General features: G+C 41.1%; 2 protein-coding genes across 2 annotated transcripts in view; both read left to right on the top strand.

The window, feature by feature from the left end:
* ermp1 (endoplasmic reticulum metallopeptidase 1) overlaps positions 1-20,828 on the top strand; it is a 41,295-nt gene extending 20,467 nt beyond the window's left edge. Inside the window, exons 9-15 of the mRNA XM_083793979.1 lie at positions 4,596-4,770; positions 5,743-5,933; positions 6,471-6,623; positions 7,188-7,390; positions 8,355-8,470; positions 9,155-9,318; positions 14,649-20,828. Coding sequence (XP_083650105.1) covers positions 4,596-4,770; positions 5,743-5,933; positions 6,471-6,623; positions 7,188-7,390; positions 8,355-8,470; positions 9,155-9,318; positions 14,649-14,825 — 1,179 coding nt within the window. The 3' untranslated portion in view covers positions 14,826-20,828. The remainder of the gene's footprint in view (positions 1-4,595; positions 4,771-5,742; positions 5,934-6,470; positions 6,624-7,187; positions 7,391-8,354; positions 8,471-9,154; positions 9,319-14,648) is intronic.
* On the top strand, positions 11,268-12,696 carry LOC310879617 (signal peptide peptidase-like 2A; the record flags this gene model as incomplete). The annotated part of the gene is made up of 1 exon (XM_083794388.1): positions 11,268-12,696. Exon 1 carries the CDS (start codon positions 11,323-11,325, stop codon positions 12,694-12,696), a length of 1,374 nt encoding a protein of 457 aa, XP_083650514.1. The 5' UTR covers positions 11,268-11,322.
* Positions 20,829-22,565: the final 1,737 nt, after the last annotated feature.

Here is a 22,565-nt window from a genome sequence, read left to right as displayed (position 1 = left end):
GCTAGGCCAGCAGGCGCCCCTTAACGCGGGATTTACACTACTAGCAGTCACTTCTAGTACGTTCGAAGAAAGCAGCGATGGTCCATGCATTCTCTGGCAAGGAGTGCCCGCATCAGCACTAGGCGGAGCAAGGAATAAGCACTGAGGACAAGTTCCGAAAAGTTACACTTTTCCGCTGTCACTGTTCTGAGAGACAAATCCACAGCCAACCAGAAGTGCACTGTGGTCTGAAATAGGCGTGGAATAGACATGTACACACAAATGTGACTTGGTGTGTTGTACAACCAAATAATGGTTACAGGAAAATGTGTGAATCTTGCGTAAGTAACAAATCCGATCTGTCTCATCTGAAATAAAATACTGAAAGAATATACCTGTTGTCCCGAGCTGCAGGCAAGCATAATATCATAGAGTAGGCAATGGTTGCTTTTGTATCAAGGAACAATAAAGGAATAAATGGTTTGTAAATGTTTCATAATTGTCAGATCGCTTGTTTTACAGCCATTTATAATTTGGCATTCTGTTCTTGCCCTACAAGTGTAGGAGTCAGCTGAAACAGCTGCTAACAATGCTAATGCTCTTGGCCTACTTCTGTGGGGATAATTCAGCTTACACAGACCCTACTCAAAAAGTTTAAACAGGACTGTTTGAGAGAGATGCATACTCCCCCCCCCCCCCCCCCAAAATGTAGGGGGGGATGCCTTTCTAATTATATCTCTAAGGTAGTTGTTGTCTCCACCAGGCCGAAGGCATGTGGGGAGAGTATGTTTTGCACTCCGTCCGTCCGTGTGTCCGTCCGTCCGTGTGTGTGTGTGTCCGTCCGTCCGTGTGTCCGTGAACAGCTAATCTCGGCCACCGTTAACCCGGTCGATGCCATATTTTGCACACACACTCCCTGGATGCCAACGATGAACCTCTGCCCCAAACTTTCCAGAACGGCCTGTTATAGCGCCACCAGGAGGCCGCTTTGTGCAAAACAAGTTTTTGCACAGTACACCTACAGATTTTGTCCAAACATCACGCAAATTGGTACACAGTCTCTCTAGAGCCATTCAACGAAACGGGTCTTTCAGATTTATCAGACTCCATCCTGATTGGTTAAGATTGGCTTCCAAAGTTCACAGGAGTGCTCAGTTTCAAACAAAATGCTGCAAATCATGAACACATCGCGTGATTTCCGTGAAATTGTGCACCCACATTCCCACTAGGCCGAGGACGAAATGCCACATGAACAATTTCAACTCAGCCTCAAGGTGGCGCTATAACTGGCCGAAAAGTGTTTTTACCTCTAACTGCACGGATCTGTGGATAACCTGGTGGAGACCTGTGCCCGGAAGGGCACTTTTTCTAGTTTTATGTATGTTTTGCACTGTGTGTGTGTGTGTGTGTGTGTGTGTGTGTGTGTGTGTGTGTGTGTGTGTGTGTGTGTGTGTGTGTGTGTGTGCGTCCGTCCGTCCGTCCGTCCGTCCGTTGCCACCTAATCTCCGGCACCGTTAACCCGGTCGGTGCCAAATTTTGCATGCACACTCCCTAGACGCCAACGATGAACCTCTGCCCCAAATTTTTCAAAGGCCGACCTTTGAAAAACATTTTTTTTATATTACTCCTTCAGATTTTTCCGCAAATCGTTACACACTATCTCTATAGTCATATGTTCAAGACGGATTTGTCTGATATTTTATATTCCATCCTAATTGGCTATCATTGGCTTTCAAAATTTGTGTGCAATTTACGTGAAATCTTTCATGGACTTGCCTATTAGGCTGAGGAATATATCCCACCCTTTTCACATTGGCCTGTTCTAGCACCACCAACAGGTGGATTTTTGCAAAACACATTTTTGGTACAAAATGCCTCAAATCATCCAATTGCCATCCAAGGCATCAGAAGAAATGGCACCCTTTTCACATTGGCCTATTTATTGTAGCGATTTATTATAGCGCCACCAGGAGGCGACAACCTGACCTGGCCTGGTGGAGACCTTTGCCCCGAGGGGAACTTTATCTAGTCTGGCTTTGTAATTGTATTGTGATGACAAGTGTATATTGTCTTTTGAACCACATGATAAAAAGCATTATGCCTCAACTAAAGATGGGTAAACACAAGCATTGTGCCAAAGTCCTATACATGCTGCTGAGGAAGACCTGTTAGGTTGAAAGTTGAAACGCATCTTTTACTCTTTCAAGCCAGCACATATTGCTGTTTTCTCAGTTTCATGCTGTAAAAAGTCCAACTTGTGAGAAGTGAGGGGAGCCTGGTAATTGTTTCATAATCAGTTTAACTACTAGCCGATGTACCGTATATAGTAGCACTGGTCCAAAGCGTTAATGACTTATCCATAACGCTATGGTACTTTCAACTTCCTGCGCACACATGAAAGGCTGCACTGCCCGGCACTGCCTGTCAACTGCTGCAAAAATAAAAAGAACACTTGGACGCACTCTGAACCCCCCACCACACGTATAAAATGCACTTTTTGGCCAGAAAAGAAAATAAGTCACCGGAAGAAAAGAATATTCTTACTCCACTGCGCCCTCCACAGATCTTGTCTGTTGTTCTTCAGGTGAAATATTTTCCTTTCCTGGTGGGGGGCTCGGAGTGTGTCCACTAGGGAAAGTAGACTTTTGACACCACAAAACCGTCTTTCTATTGGTGAATAGCAAAATCTTTATTTTTATTTTTGCAGCAGTCCACAGGCTGTGCTGCATTTCATGCGTGCACAGGAACTCGAGAGTAACATAGCGTTAAGGAGAAGCCCTTAATACTATGGACCAGAGCTAGGGTTAAAGTAGGCTATGAAAATGAACAGTTGTATGCATTATATTTACATAATGTAAATGTGTATTTTTCTAATTAAAAGGTAGCCTTGCCTACCTTAATCCAAAGACGAGGAATGAATTAAATCAGTAAAAAAAAAATATTTGTCCATTTTTACCATTTATTAATTAAAATATGTAACATAATAAATGTCATTTGTAGGCTATATGTAAAAATGTCACAAATGTGTGGCCATATTTTGCATTGTAGTTTTGCATGTGATGTACTTACTCAACTTACTCCAATCCAACCATTGATGGCGAGTGTCAAGCAGGGAGGCACTGGGTCCCATTTTTCTTCTTTGGTATGATCGAACCACCTTCTACAGCACTGCCACCCAAGTGTGGAATGCCCTGACTCCCTCCCTCAAAAAATGCAAAGCCCTGGCCCCTGGCGTCCTTTAAAACAGGCCTGAAAATCCACCTTTCAGCATGCCAAAGGTAGAGGAAATGATTACCCCCTCCCCCCCTTAGTCTAGTGACTACCCCCACCTCCTTAGAACCCCCTTCTTTGTTCCCCAACCCGTACATATTTTGAGGGGCGTCCTATATACAGGTTTAATGTTTGTTTTTAGTTCAAGGTTCATTTTAAAACATTAAACATTGACAATGAAGGGAAAATTAAATGCCATTAACAATAAAGAGAATTTAATGTTTGTTTTTAGTTCAGTGAATTATCAGCAGCACTCGGCTCGCCTTTGTTAGAAAATAAATAGGCCTGTCAAATAAGTGGTGGCCGGTGTAGACAGGTGGCAGTGAAATGAATTGCCCCCTATTTGGTGGCACAGGTGTGTGTGTCAGGTGGCAAGTGGCTGGTGTTCTTGACTGTGTCCAGTGACAACCTAGAGATCTGGTTCTCATTCCGGGGACCCCCGGTGGTCCCCAGCAAAATTAGTAACAATTTAAACAAATGTAACAAATTTAAGCCCTATTTAAGTCCTATTTTATTTCTTGGCTATTTAAAAAATAGTAGATCTATAAACTCCCAACACATTGTGATGCGTTTGTGAGCTTATAGAAGTTTATAAGCTCACAAACTATTTTCAAATGGAGGTCAGCTGCCAAATACATGGCATGAAAACGTTTGAGGGCCACTGTCCTAGAGTAAGCTCTCTCGCCTATCATTTTTGTACCAGTAGTCCATGAGATTGGTCCCCTTTACACAAAGATCCTGCAATGTTGCCATAAAGAAGATATATCATCATGCTTTTTCAAGGGCTGTACTCACCAGGCTGTCTGTACTGACATCTCCTGACTAAAATAGATGGCATGAGAAGAATTTCTACTGAAAGTCGAGCAGTGCTCACGCTGTGCCGTTTGTGTGTTTTTCAGTGGTGTAAAGTAACAAAGTATATTTACCAAGTACAATTTTGAGGTATTTGTACTTTACTTGAGTATTTCCAATTATTTTACTTCTACTCCACTACATCTCGGATCCAAGTATTGTACTTTTGCTCCACAACATTTATTTGAAAACTTTAAGTTACTAGTTACTTTGTAGATTTTGTTTATTATTACAAAATAATCATTGACCACTTCAGCCTGGCCATTTGAAAAAAGCGGATCTACAAGCTCCCAATGCGTCCCATATTTTCAAACGATCTTTATACATTTGAAAACTTGAAATGGGATATTCTGCAGTTCATAATGAGTACATTTACCTTTCGTACTTTAAGTACATTTTGAACTCCGGACTTTTACTTGTAACAGAGTACTTCTATATTGCAGTATTGGTAAAACATGTGAGTCCTTCATCCACAACTGCTGTTTTTACTGCAGGGTGTGCGTTTAGTGGAGCTGGGTGAGCTCTTCTTTGATGTTAGCCTGCTGCTGTGGTGCTGCAGTCTGGTGTGGCTGACCCAGCAGGATCTGTGCTCAGCCTACGTGCCCATGCTTATGGTGGCCTTCCCCCTCGCCACCAAGCTGCTGCTGACCAAGGAATTCAAGCATAGAGGTATGTACAGTATGTATGCAGCAAAAAAAATTGATCATATTTTAGCTTCCAGGCCTATTAGTGCCCAAGCCTATTACTGTATGTCTTACAACACAGTCCATTGTGAACGTCCCATTGTAATGCATGGAAGTTTTCCAATTGTATAATCACGCTCGCTGCTACGCTAGGTTTTGGTTAGTAACATCATAAAGTGAGGGTGAATCGGGCGTTTAAGGACAATAACAGATATAACTCCTATATCTGCAAAACCTATACCTATGTTATTTGGCATTCTCATAATAAACAAAAACATAAAATCAGTGTTAAAATATTGTCAGTTTATTATTGTCACTGTTGTAATTGAGAGCTATTATTACCCTTTATGTCTTACAGTTTCTAGTCAACTCATGACTCATTATTCTATTGTATTAAGTAAATTAAGAGTTGGGAAATGTAAATCAAGAGACAAGGACATTTTCTACCAAGCATCAATTTATGCGCGTAGTTTATTGTGATTAAAATAAAAATGTATAGATATCGCAGTCCCCACAAATGTAGACCGTGCCGTTATTAAACCCTGTCTTGTTTCATTCTCTATGGCCAATAGTGCATTCGTGCATGCAAACTGATAATCTATGCAATATTTCAAGTTATTTCGAGCAAGCTTTCGGTCTATCAGACCTTCTTCAGGGCATACGTGACTCATGAGTCATGTAAGGTGCACAGGCAGGTAAAAATAAACTATCCTGTTCTAATCATTGGCAGTATGCAATACACCTTTCCCACTGATTGATACAAAACATGCTGTGATTGCTTGGCAAGAAGATTGCAAGCGTTCCAAGCACGCCATCTGAGTTGTGGTGAATGAAATAGGTTATCATCAATTTTGCTACATAGAGGGAGGCACCAGCCCAATAGGGGGGCCGGGTATGTGGATTGAGCCAAGACAATGTGGACATTGTCAAGAATCCATTTTTTTTGCGCCCCCTCCAGGAGCTTCACTGAAATACAGCGTGCTGTATATGCTGGGCCTGGCACTGCCATATGTCCACTTCATGTTCCTCATCTGGGTGGTGTTTGAGATCTTCACGCCCATCCTGGGGCGCAGCGGCACTGAAATCCCCCCTGACGTAGTGCTGGCCACACTGGTGACGCTAACCACCATATTCCTCTCTTCGTTCTTTGTGAGTATTGAGTGCGAGGCCATAACTCCATGGGAGTAAACTCCACTCAAATGGGCTATATGCACACTGTACTGTACACTCCATTGCCTAAGACTGTAATCCATTGCTTGGAAGACAATAGGTTAGGGAAGAGGTCTAACAAACCGACCCCAAACTATCCTGAACTGAAATGGGGGAAGGTTGGGCTTGGGGCCAACAACCCCAAACCATAAAAACACACATTAATACAAAAACGTTGAATAATGAATACATGAAGAAGAAACATGACGCTGTGTGCTAAAAGATTGGCTACTTCTTGAAAATGTGTTTTGTAATTCATAGAATTTCTTAGAGTTTTTGTTAAAGGTTATATATAGATGTGTTACTTATTTCCACAATTTTTTGGAAAGCATTTTAGCTATAATGAAATTCTCAAAATAGGGAAAGTGGTCATAATAATCATCAGAATTCTTACATCAATCATCTACACAGCGAACTAACTGGTAGCCAGTGCAGAGAGGAGTTACTGAATGAATTCCACTGCTCTCTGTCCCTCAGCTCCACTTCATCTACCTGGTGCGGAGTACCAAGTGGGTCCTAGCGAGCCTGGCCTCAGTCTTCCTCATTATGTTCCTGGTGGTGTCCTCTGGGCTCATGTTCCCATATTCCGCTGATCCAGATAGCCCACGGCCCAAACGGGTCTTCTTGCAGGTCTGAACTCATAACACAAGCAAACGCGTACATGTGTATAGTATAGTGTCGCTGTCTTTGTATTCGTTTTATTTTTGTGGGGAACTAGCCCCTCCTATATTCAGCTATCAGTGTAGAGTCCTACACAAACATTAAATTCCCATTGACAATGAATGGAGAATTTTACGTCATACTGTCTGAGCAAATCGGCATAGTGTCTATTTTTGAGGGACGCCAGCCCCTCCTATACATGTTTGTCTTTAGTTCAATGTTTGTTTTGTAAATGCCATTGACAATGAAGGGACAATTTCATAATGTCCCTCATTACGTCATATTGTCTCTTTATTGTTAAGGGCGTTTAATGTGTGTGTTTGCACCGTTTGTTTTACATCACCATTACATCACCTAATCAACATGAGTTAAACTTTAATATATTAGCGCTCCTCGCTTCACACGGGTGTGATTTTTGTCCTACACAAACATTAAATTCCCATTGACAATGATGAACTGAATAAGATGACAACTATATATATATATATATTAATGTCCTATTTTATGACTCCCATGCCCCCTCCATCCACGCAGCACACCACACGGACATTTCACAACCTCCATGGCCAGGTGGAGAGCAGGGATTCAGGCCTGTGGATCAACAGCTTTGACTACACCGCCATGAACCACATCACACCCCACATCCCTGAAATCAACGACACCATCCGCACGCGATGCCGGGATGACCGGCCCTTCTGCGGCTACCCTTGGTTTCTGCCTGTCAAGTTCCTGAGCAAGTCAGTAGTACATCCTTGTTTTTGACATTATCGTAATACATTTTTGTTTTTAGTAGCACTGGGTAATAATCACAACATTGATGTAATATTGGTATATTATAATGATAATATATCTATGTTGTCATGAGACTAGATATCATATGGATATTTAGGACTAGATATCTAGGAGTCAGGTCAGTGAGTGAAGCAACATTTTATTAACAGACCTATAATCTGTATAAAGAAGTCTTGAAATGGCTATATAAAGTAGTGTAGTCCTTCCTGTAGCCGGCCTGGCTTCGAATCCAGCCAAGACTCTTTTCTTCGTGTCATCACCCCTCGCTCTCCTGCTTTGTCTGTCTCTCTGTTCACTGTCTTTTATTAGCCTTGCGTTGCGATACTAATATACTGCCTCGGGCAATATGCATTAGAAGGCAGATGAAGTCTGGCTGCGCCAGGCTAGTCTTTTATCACAAATAAAGAAAAATAAATAAAAAATCTTTACAAAGACAAATGTTTTTGATGCACTGCAAGACATTCTTTTTCCCCACAAAGGTATGTTGAACCCCTGGGCACAGTTAAGGATAGCAATGCTTCCTTAGCTGAGTGAAGCCGTCATTTACACTGCAGGAAGTAGCACTGTTTGTGTTGCCGGTCTAGTTTTCTCATCATCAGTTCTGGTGCCAGAGGGAAGTCACAGCGTTATATAAATATCAGTTAATTTCTCAGCAGAAACAGCTCTAGCTATTGCCTAAACCACGGAGTCACCTGGGATTTTTTGTTGTCTCATAAAGACACTTGCACACAGTGTAGAATGTACAATACACATACTGTATGATGTTCTGTTACCGTAGCCAACATGTTATTTTGGATAAAAGCCAAGCAGGGTGAGGTCTGCTTCCGGGTCTAGTTTGGAAATAATATTTATCTCAGCCAGGTTTGTTCATATGAAGTGTAATTTTCATGTGCATTTGTGTAATTGTAGGAAGAATTGGTACCTTCCTGCTCCAGAGGTGTCTCCCAGCCTTCCAGTGGAGTTCAGCCTGGTCTCAAAAGAATACAACAGCTGGGGAACGGTTAAGATGACTTTCCAAGTCCAAGGTCAGTTTTATGTTTTTCATTTCATGTGGCTTTGTAAAAATAAACCTGCAAATGTAGTTGGCTGACATAAAAAGGTCATTTAAATCAAGTTAATATCTGAGTTGACCCCACAACAACCGCATAGTCACATATACCGGTGTGTGTGTGTATATATATATATATATATATACACGCACAGCTCCATCTCAATGAATTAAAAGTACATTTTCTTCCTCTGAAAAGTATATAAATGTATGCCGTTAATACTTGGTATGGGCTACTTCTCATTTAAAAAAACTTATTTTTAGTAGTCTCGTAATATATTCTAATTTGTTGGGATAGGATTCTTTGATTTTCATGAGCTGTACACCATAATCATCAAGATTAAAACAAAAAAAGGTTTTAAATACTTCACTTTGAATTGAATCACACAATGAATTGAGAATATATGAAAGTTTTACTTTTTGAATTATATTAGGGAAGAAAATGAACTTTTACACAATATTCTAATTCATTGAGATGGAGCTGTGTGTGTATATATGTACACACACACACACACACACACACACACACACACACACACACACACACACACACACACACACACACACACACATTTCTTCATCCCATTTTTCTTTATGTATAATTTTGTTAAACTGCTTGCATGTGTATATGTGTGTGCGTTTCCTATCATTTCTCGTATAGGCCCTAGCCACATGTCCCTGTATTTGATGCCTCACCGTGGAGCTAGTCTCTCTACCTGGTCATTTGGGGACGGGACCCCCCAGTTTGACCTGAATGGGGAATATTTCATCTTTTACTCACATGGACTAGATGCCCCCATATGGACCTTCTGGTTTGAAATACAGGTATCCCTACTGCCAACATTTCTTGTTTGTCTTAAGAGAAATTATGAAGGATGGACCATCCAACCAATTGTGTATGTTGTTGATTACCACTAGTTCAGCCTGTGTTTTGTGAGATTTATTTTGTGCAGTGATCTTAATGTACAATACTACTGGTATCTGGATTTTTTCTACTTCCCTCTAGCTGTGCTGATACTGTAGAAACTAATTTCACAATATCGAATGTTTAACAATATAGACCACAGGACAGAGAAATCTTTGGCCCAGAGTCAGACACTACTTAAAGAGAGTGCAAATAACCAATGTACTTGCCATGCTATTCACTAACCTTGTGCAGCGAGAATAGAGCATTCCAGCTGCTGGAAATAGGTTATAATCCACTTTTATCTGATATTGTTATGCATGAAAAAAGGTTAAGTATATATGTTTGCTGTCGGGAAGAAATCACCTAACTCCAAAATGTTCATTTTTCAGGAAATTAGAAATATACATTTTTCAGGAAATTAAGAAAACCTTTTATTTTGAAAACAAAGCAATACTGCCGCATCAAAGTTTAGTGTTGTGACTTTATATATGCTAGACCGGTGCCCGGCTGTACAGCACCGAGTTGGTAACGATGGAAGTTGTAGATGCCCCACCCGGCTATGCAATACCCGTTGTACCCGTGTCAGAGTACACGTTCCACCCATCTGTCTTTGTCCATTTTATGCCCATATATGGACATTTCTGTTTCTGTCTCTCTGTGTCCCTTTATTCCTATGGAGTTCTGTGTCAGGCATGCCAAAATATGGAGTGTTGTGATGTCAGAACAGGCCAGCTCCATATATGGAGCATGGGCAGGGGCCCTGTCCAGAGCCCGGGCAGAGGCCTTTTGTGGCGGTTCTGGACAAGCGTGGGTCCGACCGACTCAACACCGGCCACTGCACTCTCTGTGGTGGTGTGGAAAGCATGTGTCGAATTTGAAGTCAGTGGGGTGAACGGTTCCCGAGTTACGTGGATTACAACCGTACACACGTACAGAGACATGGTGCATTCATAGATAGATTGTTAATTAATTGCATGAGGGGGGGAGCGGTGGTGGAGTTATTTGTTTTAGCAGACAGTTTGAGGGTCTAATGGTTAACCCATTTAGACCGTAGGACGTGTGGAGCCGTCCTAGCTAATCCAACCGATGGATTGCGAGGATGTGTACACATGTCCTAGCACTTTTTCATTGATATCAAACGAGAAAGAAAAATATTCAGATTTTTTTTCTTTTCTTTTTGGGTTGGCCTATCCTTCTGCACCATACTGTTCGCGCATGCACGCTGACGTTCACTTCCCTGTTTAGCACTCAGAAAGAAAGGCTCGCTGCACGTAATCTATGGAGCTCTCCGTGGTTTTGTCCAGATGGCTATACTTCCGTCTTCATTTCTGACTTCAACATGCCTCTCGCCCGGAGTATTAAGAGGTTTTTTCCAAAGTGTTTCTTACTACTTTCGATTGGTTCAATGTTTTCTAAACAACACACAGACTTAAAGGTTGTTCAATAGCACTGATTAATGCAAAAACTCGAAATCCTCAAAAATGGAGTTAGGTGGTTTCCTCCCGACAGCAACGAGTTTTATCACCTTCTAGGACTCCCCTAGCAGCTTTCTTTATTTTTCTTTCTCTGACTTCATGTGGCCATTTGTGACGTAATCATCTATGACATCAGTCATTTATGAGGACATATCTCTGATGTATTTATGACATAAGGTCGTCATCACAATTAAGTCATTTAAAATGAAATGTCAAATGAGAGATAATGAGAGAGCTTTTTGAGCTGTGAATGTTATCAACATCAATATGGCAAGAATGCTTTGGATCATCGTTTTATCGGTTATTTTCTCGTCATCGCCGATAAACTGCCAACTGGGAATATTGCACATTTCAAATGGTGTTTCTAGTAAAGAGTACTGCGTTGTGTACAATTCTGTGTGGAACCACCTGCCAGAAACACTTGAAAGTGCTTTACAGAATCCACTGATGAACCTTGTATCTTCTTGGCTGTGTGAGGCCCCCATAGTCAGACAAGAGGCGGTAAGAGACAGGGCCTTGGTGGTGAGTAGAGGGTTCTGTCCATTCAGTCAGAAGGCTCTAATTGCCCAGGATCTCGGCGCATCGGCTCTGATCATTTCCAGTACAGACACATTGGTCGCCCCTTCAGCCAGTCCGTCAGTGTATGAGAAGATCCGTATTCCTGTGGTTCTCTTGAGGACCCCAGACATACTCGATGCACAGCACGTGTTTGGTACGGGCCCAGGGATGCAAGCGAAACTATATGCTCCACGGCCATCTCAATTTGACTCTAGCACTGTCCTGCTACTGATTTCCGTTATCACGGTGGTCTTAGGAGGTTACTGGTCAGGGGCGTGTGAGAGAGACCGGCTGAGCATCGGTGTGTCAGGAAGGGGAGGCCGTGAAAACAAAGAAGACAGCAGCGCTCTGTCCCTGCACTCACCGCTCACAGTGACCATCTTTGTGGCCATGATGTGCGGGACGCTTGTCCATACGTACTTCTTCTACAATGTCCTTGTGTACTTCTCTATCGGCATATTCTGTGTGGGCTCTGCTAATGCACTGTATAACTGTCTAGATGCTGTGATGGACAAGATGGGCTGTGGCAGTATGCAGTTCTCAAATCAGAATTGTAACTTCTCGGTGCGGTCGCTCATATTGGCTGCGGCATGCATCAGCATAGCAGCGGTCTGGGTAGTCTACAGGAATGAGGAACAATGGATCTGGGTCTTGCAAGATTTGCTTGCCATTGCCTTCTGTTTGTACTTCATGAAGAATTTCTCACTGTCTAACTTCAAGATCTGTGTGATTCTGCTCAGCCTCCTGCTCGTATATGATGTATTTTTTGTCTTCATCACTCCATTCTTTACTGCGAACGGATTGAGCATAATGGCGCAGGTTGCCTTGGGCCCTGGCGCATCTGTAAATAGGAAGCATGATGATGTGGTGCAGGTCTTTGCTGAACCCCAGGTACCTTCAGAGAAAATGCCTCTAATGATGCTAGTGCCACGATTCTCAGCAAGGGCTTATAACCTGTGTGGGAAGCAGCAGTTCTCCTTTCTGGGCTATGGAGACATCTTGGTACCAGGCTTGCTGGTGGCCTACTGCAGCAGATTTGATGTGTGGATCAACAACTCCAAGAAGACCTATTTTGTCACCTGCTGTATTGCCTACTTCCTGGGGATGGTGGTGACCTTTGCTGTGATGCAGTTGTCAGGAATGGGCCAGCCGGCCCTGCTCTACTTGGTGCCCTTCACCTTGATCGCCACTGCCCTGGTAGCATGGCACCGCGGTGAGATGAAGCAGTTCTGGGCAGGAACCATCTACGAGGGAAGACCATAGAGTATAAAGAAGGATAGAGACCGAACTGGAGCGTTATCCCCGCTATCGCGTTATCGCTTGCCGGTTGGATTCTATATGGCGGAACGTACGGTCATGAGCAGTTTTTGTGTTAAGTAAGTATGCTACAAGCTCATTTGCATAATAGTGGCTGAGAAAGCTGCTCTTGGCTCAAGCAAATATGGCACAAAACGAATATGCCTTCTGCCATTGCATCAGTCTTGAATCTGCATTGTCATTCCTGGGATGTCTGGACATCATGTGAAATGGGACCTTGGTGCCTCAGTGGTTGATCTCTACATCAGATTACTAGTCAGAGAATCAGTGGTTGATCCCTACATCAGATTACTGGTCAGAGAATCAGTGGTTGATCCCTACATCAGATTACTGGTCAGAGAATCAGTGGTTGATCCCTACATCAGATTACTGGTCAGAATCAGTGGTTGATCCCTACATCAGATTACTGGTCAGAGAATCAGTGGTTGATCTCTACATCAGATTACTGGTCAGAATCAGTGGTTGATCCCTACATCAGATTACTGGTCAGAATCAGTGGTTGATCCCTACATCAGATTACTGGTCAGAATCAGTGGTTGATCCCTACATCAGATTACTGGTCAGAATCAGTGGTTGATCCCTACATCAGATTACTGGTCAGAATCAGTGGTTGATCTCTACATCAGATTACTGGTCAGAATCAGTGGTTGATCCCTACATCAGATTACTGGTCAGAATCAGTGGTTGATCTCTACATCAGATTACTGGTCAGAATCAGTGGTTGATCCCTACATCAGATTACTGGTCAGAATCAGTGGTTGATCCCTACATCAGATTACTAGTCAGAATCAGTGGTTGATCCCTACATCAGATTACTAGTCAGAATCAGTGGTTGATCCCTACATCAGATAACTGATCAGAATCAGTGGTTGATCCCTACATCAGATTACTGGTCAGAATCAGTGGTTGATCCCTACATCAGATTACTGGTCAGAATCAGTGGTTGATCCCTACATCAGATTACTGGTCAGAATCAGTGGTTGATCCCTACATCAGATTACTAGTCAGAATCAGTGGTTGATCTCTACATCAGATTACTGGTCAGAGAATCAGTGGTTGATCCCTACATCAGATTACTAGTCAGAATCAGTGGTTGATCCCTACATCAGATTACTGGTCAGAATCAGTGGTTGATCCCTACAGCAGATTACTAGTCAGAATCAGTGGTTGATCCCTACATCAGATTACTGGTCAGAATCAGTGGTTGATCCCTACATCAGATTACTGGTCAGAATCAGTGGTTGATCGGACCCTACAGCAGATTACTAGTCAGAATCGGTGGTTGATCCCTACAGCAGATTACTAGTCAGAATCGGTGGTTGATCGGACCCTACAGCAGATTACTGGTCAGATAATCAGTGGTTGATCTCAACAGCAGATTACTAGAGATCAGAGAAACAGTAGAACGTCATTGTTGGGCAGAAAGCTTGTATCTCCATATTTAGTTTTTTATAATGCCCTATTTTTATACTTCTAGTACTTCATGCTGTTTGACAGTGTCATGCAAAAGTAGCGAAAATAGCCAATCTGCAAGTTGTATGCATTGTAAGCTTGTAGATCTGCAATTTATGCTAATTTTGACAAATTATTAGATTCCCCCTTTCTTTAAAGCCCAAAATAGGGGCGCCGGATTTTTTTTTTTAAACATCTGTTTATTATGATGGGGCGCCAGATTTAAAGTGGTTAAGTCTGTCTGTTTTTTTTAAATAAATGTTTAACCATTGAAACGTTTAACAAGAGCTTGTAACTACATTGGATTAATTGTTGGGCAGTGACAATAAGTAGGTCTTTGTATGTTTTTGTGTATGACATAAAGCATTCCCCATTTCCCCTAGTCGGCCGTACCGACCGTACAAATGAATTAAAGTTGATGAGTACTTTCTGTCTCCTTCTTTCAGCCTCCCAGAGACCCAGACCCATCGGGTCCCGAGGGGATGATATCAGTAGCGATCTCGTCTCATTACTTCTTCGGGGATGACCAGAGGACTGCTCAGCTGGTGGAGATCCTACACAGGTTTCCCGCGTGGGCCTTTCCTTCATCCTGGGTCAGTACCTATGACATGTACCGATACTGAGGAAGCTACCAATTATTGAGGCTGATACTGAGGAGAAGAAAATGGCTGCAGTGGCCCGAAACACGGAGAAGAGATGTCAAGGAATGATACTGAGGATTGGCTGATGGGCCTGCTGCCTCTTCACACTGACACACACACACACACACACACACACACACACACACACACACACACACACACACGCACATTTATTCAGGTTCCTCCCAGTCAGCCTGAGAGACCACCATCACTGTGTCAATAGGCTTAGTGGCTAACCAAGCAGGAAGACACGCCGAGACGCGCCAGAAGCAAGCTTAACTGCAGTATGTAGATCTGACAGACTGACCAACTAACTTACTGACCACTGACCAGTGCACCGGCAACTACAAGCCCTGTGGTCACTCCTGGTTTGATGAAAAGGGGGCGTGGGGAGATTTTCTTTTACACTCAGTCTATGCTCTCTCTCTCTCTCTCTCTCTTCACTTTATTTTACTAATCCTCATTCTCTCTCTTCCCCACTTTATCTTGCTAACCGATTTTATTAATTTATTTTTCTATCTCTATGGATGGCCTTGCATGTCTACCTCCCTTCCTCTCTATAAACAGTCACTGGAGTAGGAGCTGTTGTCAGAGTGGCTGTGTGTCACTACATTCTACTGAAAGACATGCCATAGACTAGATTCATGATTCAAGAGATTTATGTGTCACGCTCACACAAGTGTATGTGTGTGTGTGACCTGCTCCACTAGACTGTGCTAACAATATAATAACCACAAAATACTACCATAATCTGCACTACAGATTATGTGGTATACTGTTGGGATTATGTTGGGTTATTGCAATCAATGCTTCAGTGAGTCCCTGGCTCTCAAGGATAAGAAGACAGTTTTTCCTTGTCTCTCTTACCTGAGTTTAGCAGGATACCGTAACATTTAGAATTTTAGTCATATTTTTAAAACTGCACAAGTGCTCCCCATGGATGAGAGGCTAACGGGTAACTGAAAGACAAAATGGTGATTTATCTATAATCATATCATATAATCTATAATGTTTGGAACGTGATACGCCTCAACAAATATTAAGACTTAAAATTCAAAATATTATGGTATTGTTTTAAACGATCAGTCCACCCCACAATCTCATGTTACGTGAATGTCAATAACAGAGAAGATGTCTCATAACAAATAACCTTATGTGTAGAGACCTACGGGAGACATTTGATGAATGAGTTATCTGGGGTTGGAAATGTCTTTTCTAGCTTGCTGAGACTAGGAGTCGGATGGCAAAGTGGACTCAAGTGCTTGAACGACAGTAAAATGCCCTGTGATTAAATAATTGCAAGGATGTTATCTTAGCCACACATCCAACCTTAGCACAGGGATAATAGTTTAATTAGATTGTATGAACTACTGTACTAATGTAACTTGCTCTCACAAACTGTGTCAAGTTGTATCATCTAGACTTGTTAGATGCAACCCCACAAGATATATATATAGGCCTACTGTATTTCAATCCAACTATTTAATGCAAATTATCTTATGTAGTACCAGAAAAGCTATCTAATGATTGCTTAGATATGTTTTTCTCCTTTTGATTATATTTTTATTTTGAAAACTGCTTTCATGTTAATATCCAAAAGTAAAAATTGCAATGCTATTAATTAATACCTACCGGTATTTAAATTATCTTAAGCCAAATATGTTTTAACATGTAATAAACAGGAACAGAAATATTATATTAAGTCCCAATTCATTCTTACTGTATGCTAAAAGCTGTCTCTGACAACACTGAAGAACTGAATTCACCTTGGCTATGGCAGGCAAAAAGATTGGTCAAGCTCAAACAAGCACACTATAAATTATATAGGTGAGAATCACTGGAAATATTTTAAGCAGACATGGTCAATACTGTACTGTACAGTAGCATTGTTCTGGCTATGTATTTGACATGGCTAGCACACATAAGTGAATAATATAATAATAAGCAATCTTCCTGGCCATTAAGGAATCTCAGACTGTGGCATCTAGAACAGAAATGACTTAAACATTTGTGTTTTTGATTTAAAAACAAATAATGATTGTTTTTACCGAATGGGTTTGAGGAAAGACTAATCCTGCTGTACTTAACGTACATTTCTCAGTGGTGCCACTAGAGCCAGCTTTACAATATAAGTAGGGCTCCCATTCTTCATTTGTAAATCCTGGGCTGTACAACAACCCATAGGTTTGAAGTGAACTCTTATTTAACAATTCTTGTAATCTTTTACTTGACGACATGATGAACTGCACTATCTAGGGCTATAAATGAAAGACACATTTAGACATTTTAAATAGCCTACAACAGCACCCGATAGATCACCCCCACCCATATAACCATCTATGAAATCGTTATGGTCGGGCAGAAACCTTGTATGTCCAAAACGGTTACTCTTAAGGAAATGGAAAACATAATCTGTGTTTCAATCCAGTTATTATTTAGTCACAAGCTCTTGATAATAATAATTTTTACTCTTCATATTTATATAACCCACAGACAGGCTTGCTTAACCACTTAAACCTTCTATTCTTAGAAAGCATTACCTGAGTTACAGCTGCACTTGGTCTGCTTATTTCCAATTACACCTCTTTGCCAACAATAGCTGATCTACAAGCTTGCAACGCTATTTTCTTTGTGTGATATTGTCATATGAGTATGACGAAATCTAAAATAGGGCACTTATTTTAGAAAAATCATAAAATGAAATAGGGAGATACACGGTTTCTGCACGTCAGCATAACCATTCATTATAAGGCTAATTGTTACTTGTGTCTATATCACACAATGTATATCACAAGATATATATATGGAAAGAAATGGTGTATTTCAGTTCTTCGTAAGACATTTGCCAATTGCCATTTCAAGACAGACTAGTGTTTCTTCAGGTGAATGTTCATAGTTAGACCTAGACCATAGTTTGTGGGCAGCCTAATACTCAAACAATGTATTTTTTTGTTTCAGATGTCATGTTCACATTACATTTTGGTTGCAGGCTAGCTCCCTCTGCTGCTAACATGATTTATTTTTGAGCTAGCTCTGTAATAGCCTCAGTACCAGGCTTTCATTTTCGTCTACGCAAAAAATGAAAGCCTGGAGGAACGTATTGGCCGCTCTGGTCTAGAAGTGGGAGTCAACCCTTCCGGGTGGGTGTCGCTCCAAATGATGTGATGTAGCGCTGTGCTGGGGGGGAGAGGAGGGGCCGGGGGTGACTGACAGATTGCTGAGATCCACTCAGGGCGTGTGCAAATCTCTGCCGCGACCCGCCCCTCTAGACCAGAAACCTAACACATTAGCTCAGGCTAGCTCTGTAATAGCTGTGTCTGGCTGGTAAATATCTGTATGATGAAAGAAACAATTTCTCATTTTCTTCAATTTTAGAAGTGAATGGCACTCTAATGAAATCTATGCAAAAAAAAGAAAGACTAAATGGTGTCTGTACTGTTTTATGTCGGTCATTAATAGCATAATTATTACTTCTACTGCAAAAAAAGATCACATGGTTGAAATTGCAATTAGATGTATGGTGATTGTTGACTCATTCTGGGATATAGTGGAAAACAAGTTTATTAGTTTGTAATGGATAGGAGTGCCACTTAAAACCTCTTAATCTTACTTTAAGTAATCTTACTTAAACTAATACTTACAGTAGGTCAACGGGTCGGCTCTGTACTTTATTCTCCTCAACACACCACCAAAAATAGCTAATCTACAAACTCACAACACAATGTCAGTTTGTAGATCATCTATTATTGGTTACTATTCCTCCCAGAAAAGGGATGCTAGGGTTCAAGTGGTTAATCCAGTTCGGGCTTCGAGCCTCCTGCCTTAAAGTACAATACGTAAATACATGAAAGATTTATGTTGCAGATATGTCTCGACGGCTCTGATGCTAAAAGTGCCACAATGTAGAGAATAGTTTTTACCTACCGTAACTTTGTTATCCTTTGAAAGATTTAGACTTCAAAACCTTGAACTGCAGTTGACATTTGAAAACGATACTTTCCACTGTATATTTTGCATATGCATGAGCACATCTGGTGAGCAAAAGAATTGGATCACTACATTGCTTGAAACTGACTTAAAACATGAAAAGTTTGGGGTGTGCTAAACTGATGATGTTGCTCATCGTGCAAGATACTAGAAAGGGCCTTGCCTCACTACATTATGCAAAATAATCTCAGTACTCTATATGTATACATACATATGCCAGCTGCTACTCTGGAAATCACTTTTCAGTTTTGATGATTAAGAAAATAAAAATGAGTCGAGTTGTCTTCATAGTAGAATCTGGAGACCAATTTGGATAACACTGGTTCCCAGTATAAACCTGGGCTTCATGACCTTGTGTTTAAACAGACTGTTCTGTAACCTGAGTTGTTGTGCAGCTTGAAGCTTTGGCTTTGTTTGTTAACTTGTCAAATATCCTTATTGTCATGGGGACTTTTTTGCAGTCATGCTGTTCTATTAATCATGTATTTTAAAGCCTACCTTTATTTTGATAGGCTTGTTCTAAAACATGCTCAGAGTCACAACTGAAGTCTAATTTATACTTAGTTGCACCACAGTGTTGCTCTGTGAAAATAATAGATGCTAACAATTCAACTCAACACACATAAATTGGGCTAGGGGATGTTCACCTACATGCCCAAAATAAGGATGCCAGGTTGAAAATGGTTAATAGGAATTTGGATATGTGCAGCACTGTCGTGTCTAGTGAGAGAATCAACTCAGTGGGTTGACACTGTTTATGATACATGGATGTAAGCATTTAATTTTAAGTATGAGATAGATAAACATAATGTAAAAACAAATCTAGATGGAGTGATTAACAATTTAAATGTATACATTTCTTTATAAAATAATCAGTTAAATCGTGGGAAAGGGTTGTATTTAATGTTACTTTAAACTGAAGGAAAACGGGGTGGAACAAAAGCAGCGGAAAGAGCATCCCAATTAGCTTTTAAAATGTGTTCACCATCACTTCTGTATACGTTTATTCATTGTCCATGACAGCACAGCTTTTTAGGAGTGGAGACTATTCCAAAAGCAGTTGGAACATTCCAAGGTGTGGCAAAACATTGAATTAATCAAACGTCTGTCATTTCTTTCTTCATTGCATTTTAAATGAGGTTTAAGATGAGATTTTGGATTTTGTTTTTAATTAATGATCAAAGGAAGCTGCTGTGTGACAGGTGAAGTGATGTTTGGTATTTTAAAACTGTGAAATGGATCTAGTAAACTCCCACTATTACACAAACTATTTTTGGTCAAATTGAACCGTGCTGCTAGAGATTACTTGGAAAGCCAACAGTTATTAATTAAGTACAGACTTGATTTGTAGAGGCTTGGGCACCGAAAATAAATTATGATGAGAAACTCAAGGGAGTGGTATGACTTCTGAAGTTTCACATATTAACTACAATCTAATACACATTTCGTTCCCTCACTATATTAAGATTTCAACCTAGAATAGACATTTTCAAAATACTTAAAATAATCCTCACCAGCTGGCATATCAGCTTTATAATAATGTAACATTTGATTTATATTTTGGGATACATGGAAAAGTCTTAATGCCCGTTTGATAGGTTTCTGTTCAGGGTATTTGTATTTTGTTACCTTAAGTGTCTTTGTCTGAAACACATCTTCAACATTTTTGGGGTTTTACTTTAATGTTGTTTGTATTTGTCATGGAGTTTTTTTTATGAAACAAGATCATTATTCTTCAAAATGTCTTTTGATATTGATTAAACTGTAATTTCAACACTTTTTCTTTGAACTGCTGACGTTCTGCTTTGTATTGCGTATGTATCTGTTAGTTGGGAACTTTGGATCCAGTGAATGAAATGACTGCTGTGATGCGTCTTAATTGGAATGATTTGGCAATATACAGGGTATCCATCTGCTACTGAATGGATGGGATGATTTTACATTATGCAAAAAGCTTGAATAAAATGAACACTTGTACAGCAATAAAAGTGTTTATTACATTAATGTTGGTTGTGTTATCTTGTGTGCTGTATGCCACTGGTAAATTGTGCATTTATATAACGCTTTTATCCAAAGCACTTTAGTTTACATAGTGAGCATTACACATTCATACACCGATGGTGGAGGATACCATGCAAGGCACCAACCTGTACATCAGAAGCAAAATAGGGTTCTGAACACGGTAGAATCTGCACCTGGCTCGCTACTATCCATTCTGAATCCATTCTCTTCGGATCAAATAGTAATCTCAGCAAGGCAGATAGCTTCTTGGTTAGAGTGGGTGACAATATTATCACACGAAAAGATGAAATTACCTACCTAGGTTCCATCCTGGAGGCTAATCTTTCCGGTGATAAAATGGCCACCAACGTAATCAAAAAAGTCAATCAAAGAACAAGATTCCTTTACAGGATCTCCTCACTGGTCAACAAAAACACCTTGAAGACCTTAACAGGAGCCCTCGTACAAGGATTCTTCGACTATGCATGTACCTCTTGGTACCACAGCACCTCAAAGGCTCCAGACCTCCCAAAACAAACTGGTCAGGCTCCTACTTGGCCTCACCCCCCGAACCCACCTCACCCCTGCCTACTTTGACAGGCTGGAATGGCTTAGGGTCATTGCACCTACGGATGGCTGCAATTCGAAACTGGCCCCTGTAAAATCGGAATCCCCACCCACCCCTTTCTCCCCTCACTGTATATGTTTCTTTTCCCTTTTTACCTCCTTTATGATGAATTCCTGTTCTGTTCTTTGGCTATATAGAAGTGTCTATTTGTACGTCTCTAAATATTTTGATGAATTGAACAAGGTGGACCCTCTTGTAAACAAGTGTAATGCTTTATTGGGTCGTCCACTCACAGTTAACAGTCTTTGTATTGAGTTGTGCTTGAAATGTACTGTAAATCTGCAAACTGTTAATAAATATTTCAATCAATCAATCAATCAATTCAGAGTCGTGCTCAAGGGCACTTCAACACCAACTCTGGGGGAGCCCGGGATCAAACTGAAACTGAGTACCTCGCTGTTCCCATCTTGATTTACCGGCCACTGTACCCCACTGGTATGCGTGTTTTGGGGACCTCTAGGATTGGCTTGGAGTGCAAAGAGCAAAAAGTTAACTGAGAGATGATGTAGTGGTCAAATGATTAGAATAGACTCTCAGCACAGTTTCCATGTTCAACCCCAGTGTCCTACCATGTTTATTGATGGAGTACTTTTATCACTTGAATGCTGGAATACAAGAGCATAAAGGCCCAAAGGTACCTTGGTGCAGTGGTGCTTGTCTTGATTGGTTGCTTCTGCTGCAGGTTCAAGTCCCATATCATCAGGTACTGGAGGAGGACCGACGGGGGACCGTGTCCCTCCTGGTCCCTCCACTTTTTTCTTTCCTGAGAAGTAGGTGGAAGTGGTACCCCGTACCCGACCTGTCTGTCGAGTTTTGCGTCGGTCTCTAGTGACATCTAGTGGATAGAATGAGAGTGTAATACCTGTTTAGTTGTTTAATTCATACACATGGGAAACAAGCTTAAGCAATCTCAGTAAAAGGAGGAGGATGTCATTAACTGAACATGTTAATGTTATTATAAATGTGTAAGTCTTAAATCAACCTGAAATGTTACCTCAGCATTGTGCGCAGTCATTTTTAATCATACTAAATAATAATCATACATTCACGAATATGTAATTAATCTCAATGTTGTAGTAGGCCTATCGGGTGAGCCTGACAGATCT

This window comes from Protomyctophum parallelum (genome assembly GCF_964188405.1).
Source record: "Protomyctophum parallelum genome assembly, chromosome: 21".
Taxonomy (NCBI): domain Eukaryota; kingdom Metazoa; phylum Chordata; class Actinopteri; order Myctophiformes; family Myctophidae; genus Protomyctophum; species Protomyctophum parallelum.
Note: the sequence above shows the minus strand (reverse complement) of the source record. Positions and strands in the feature narration are given on the sequence as shown.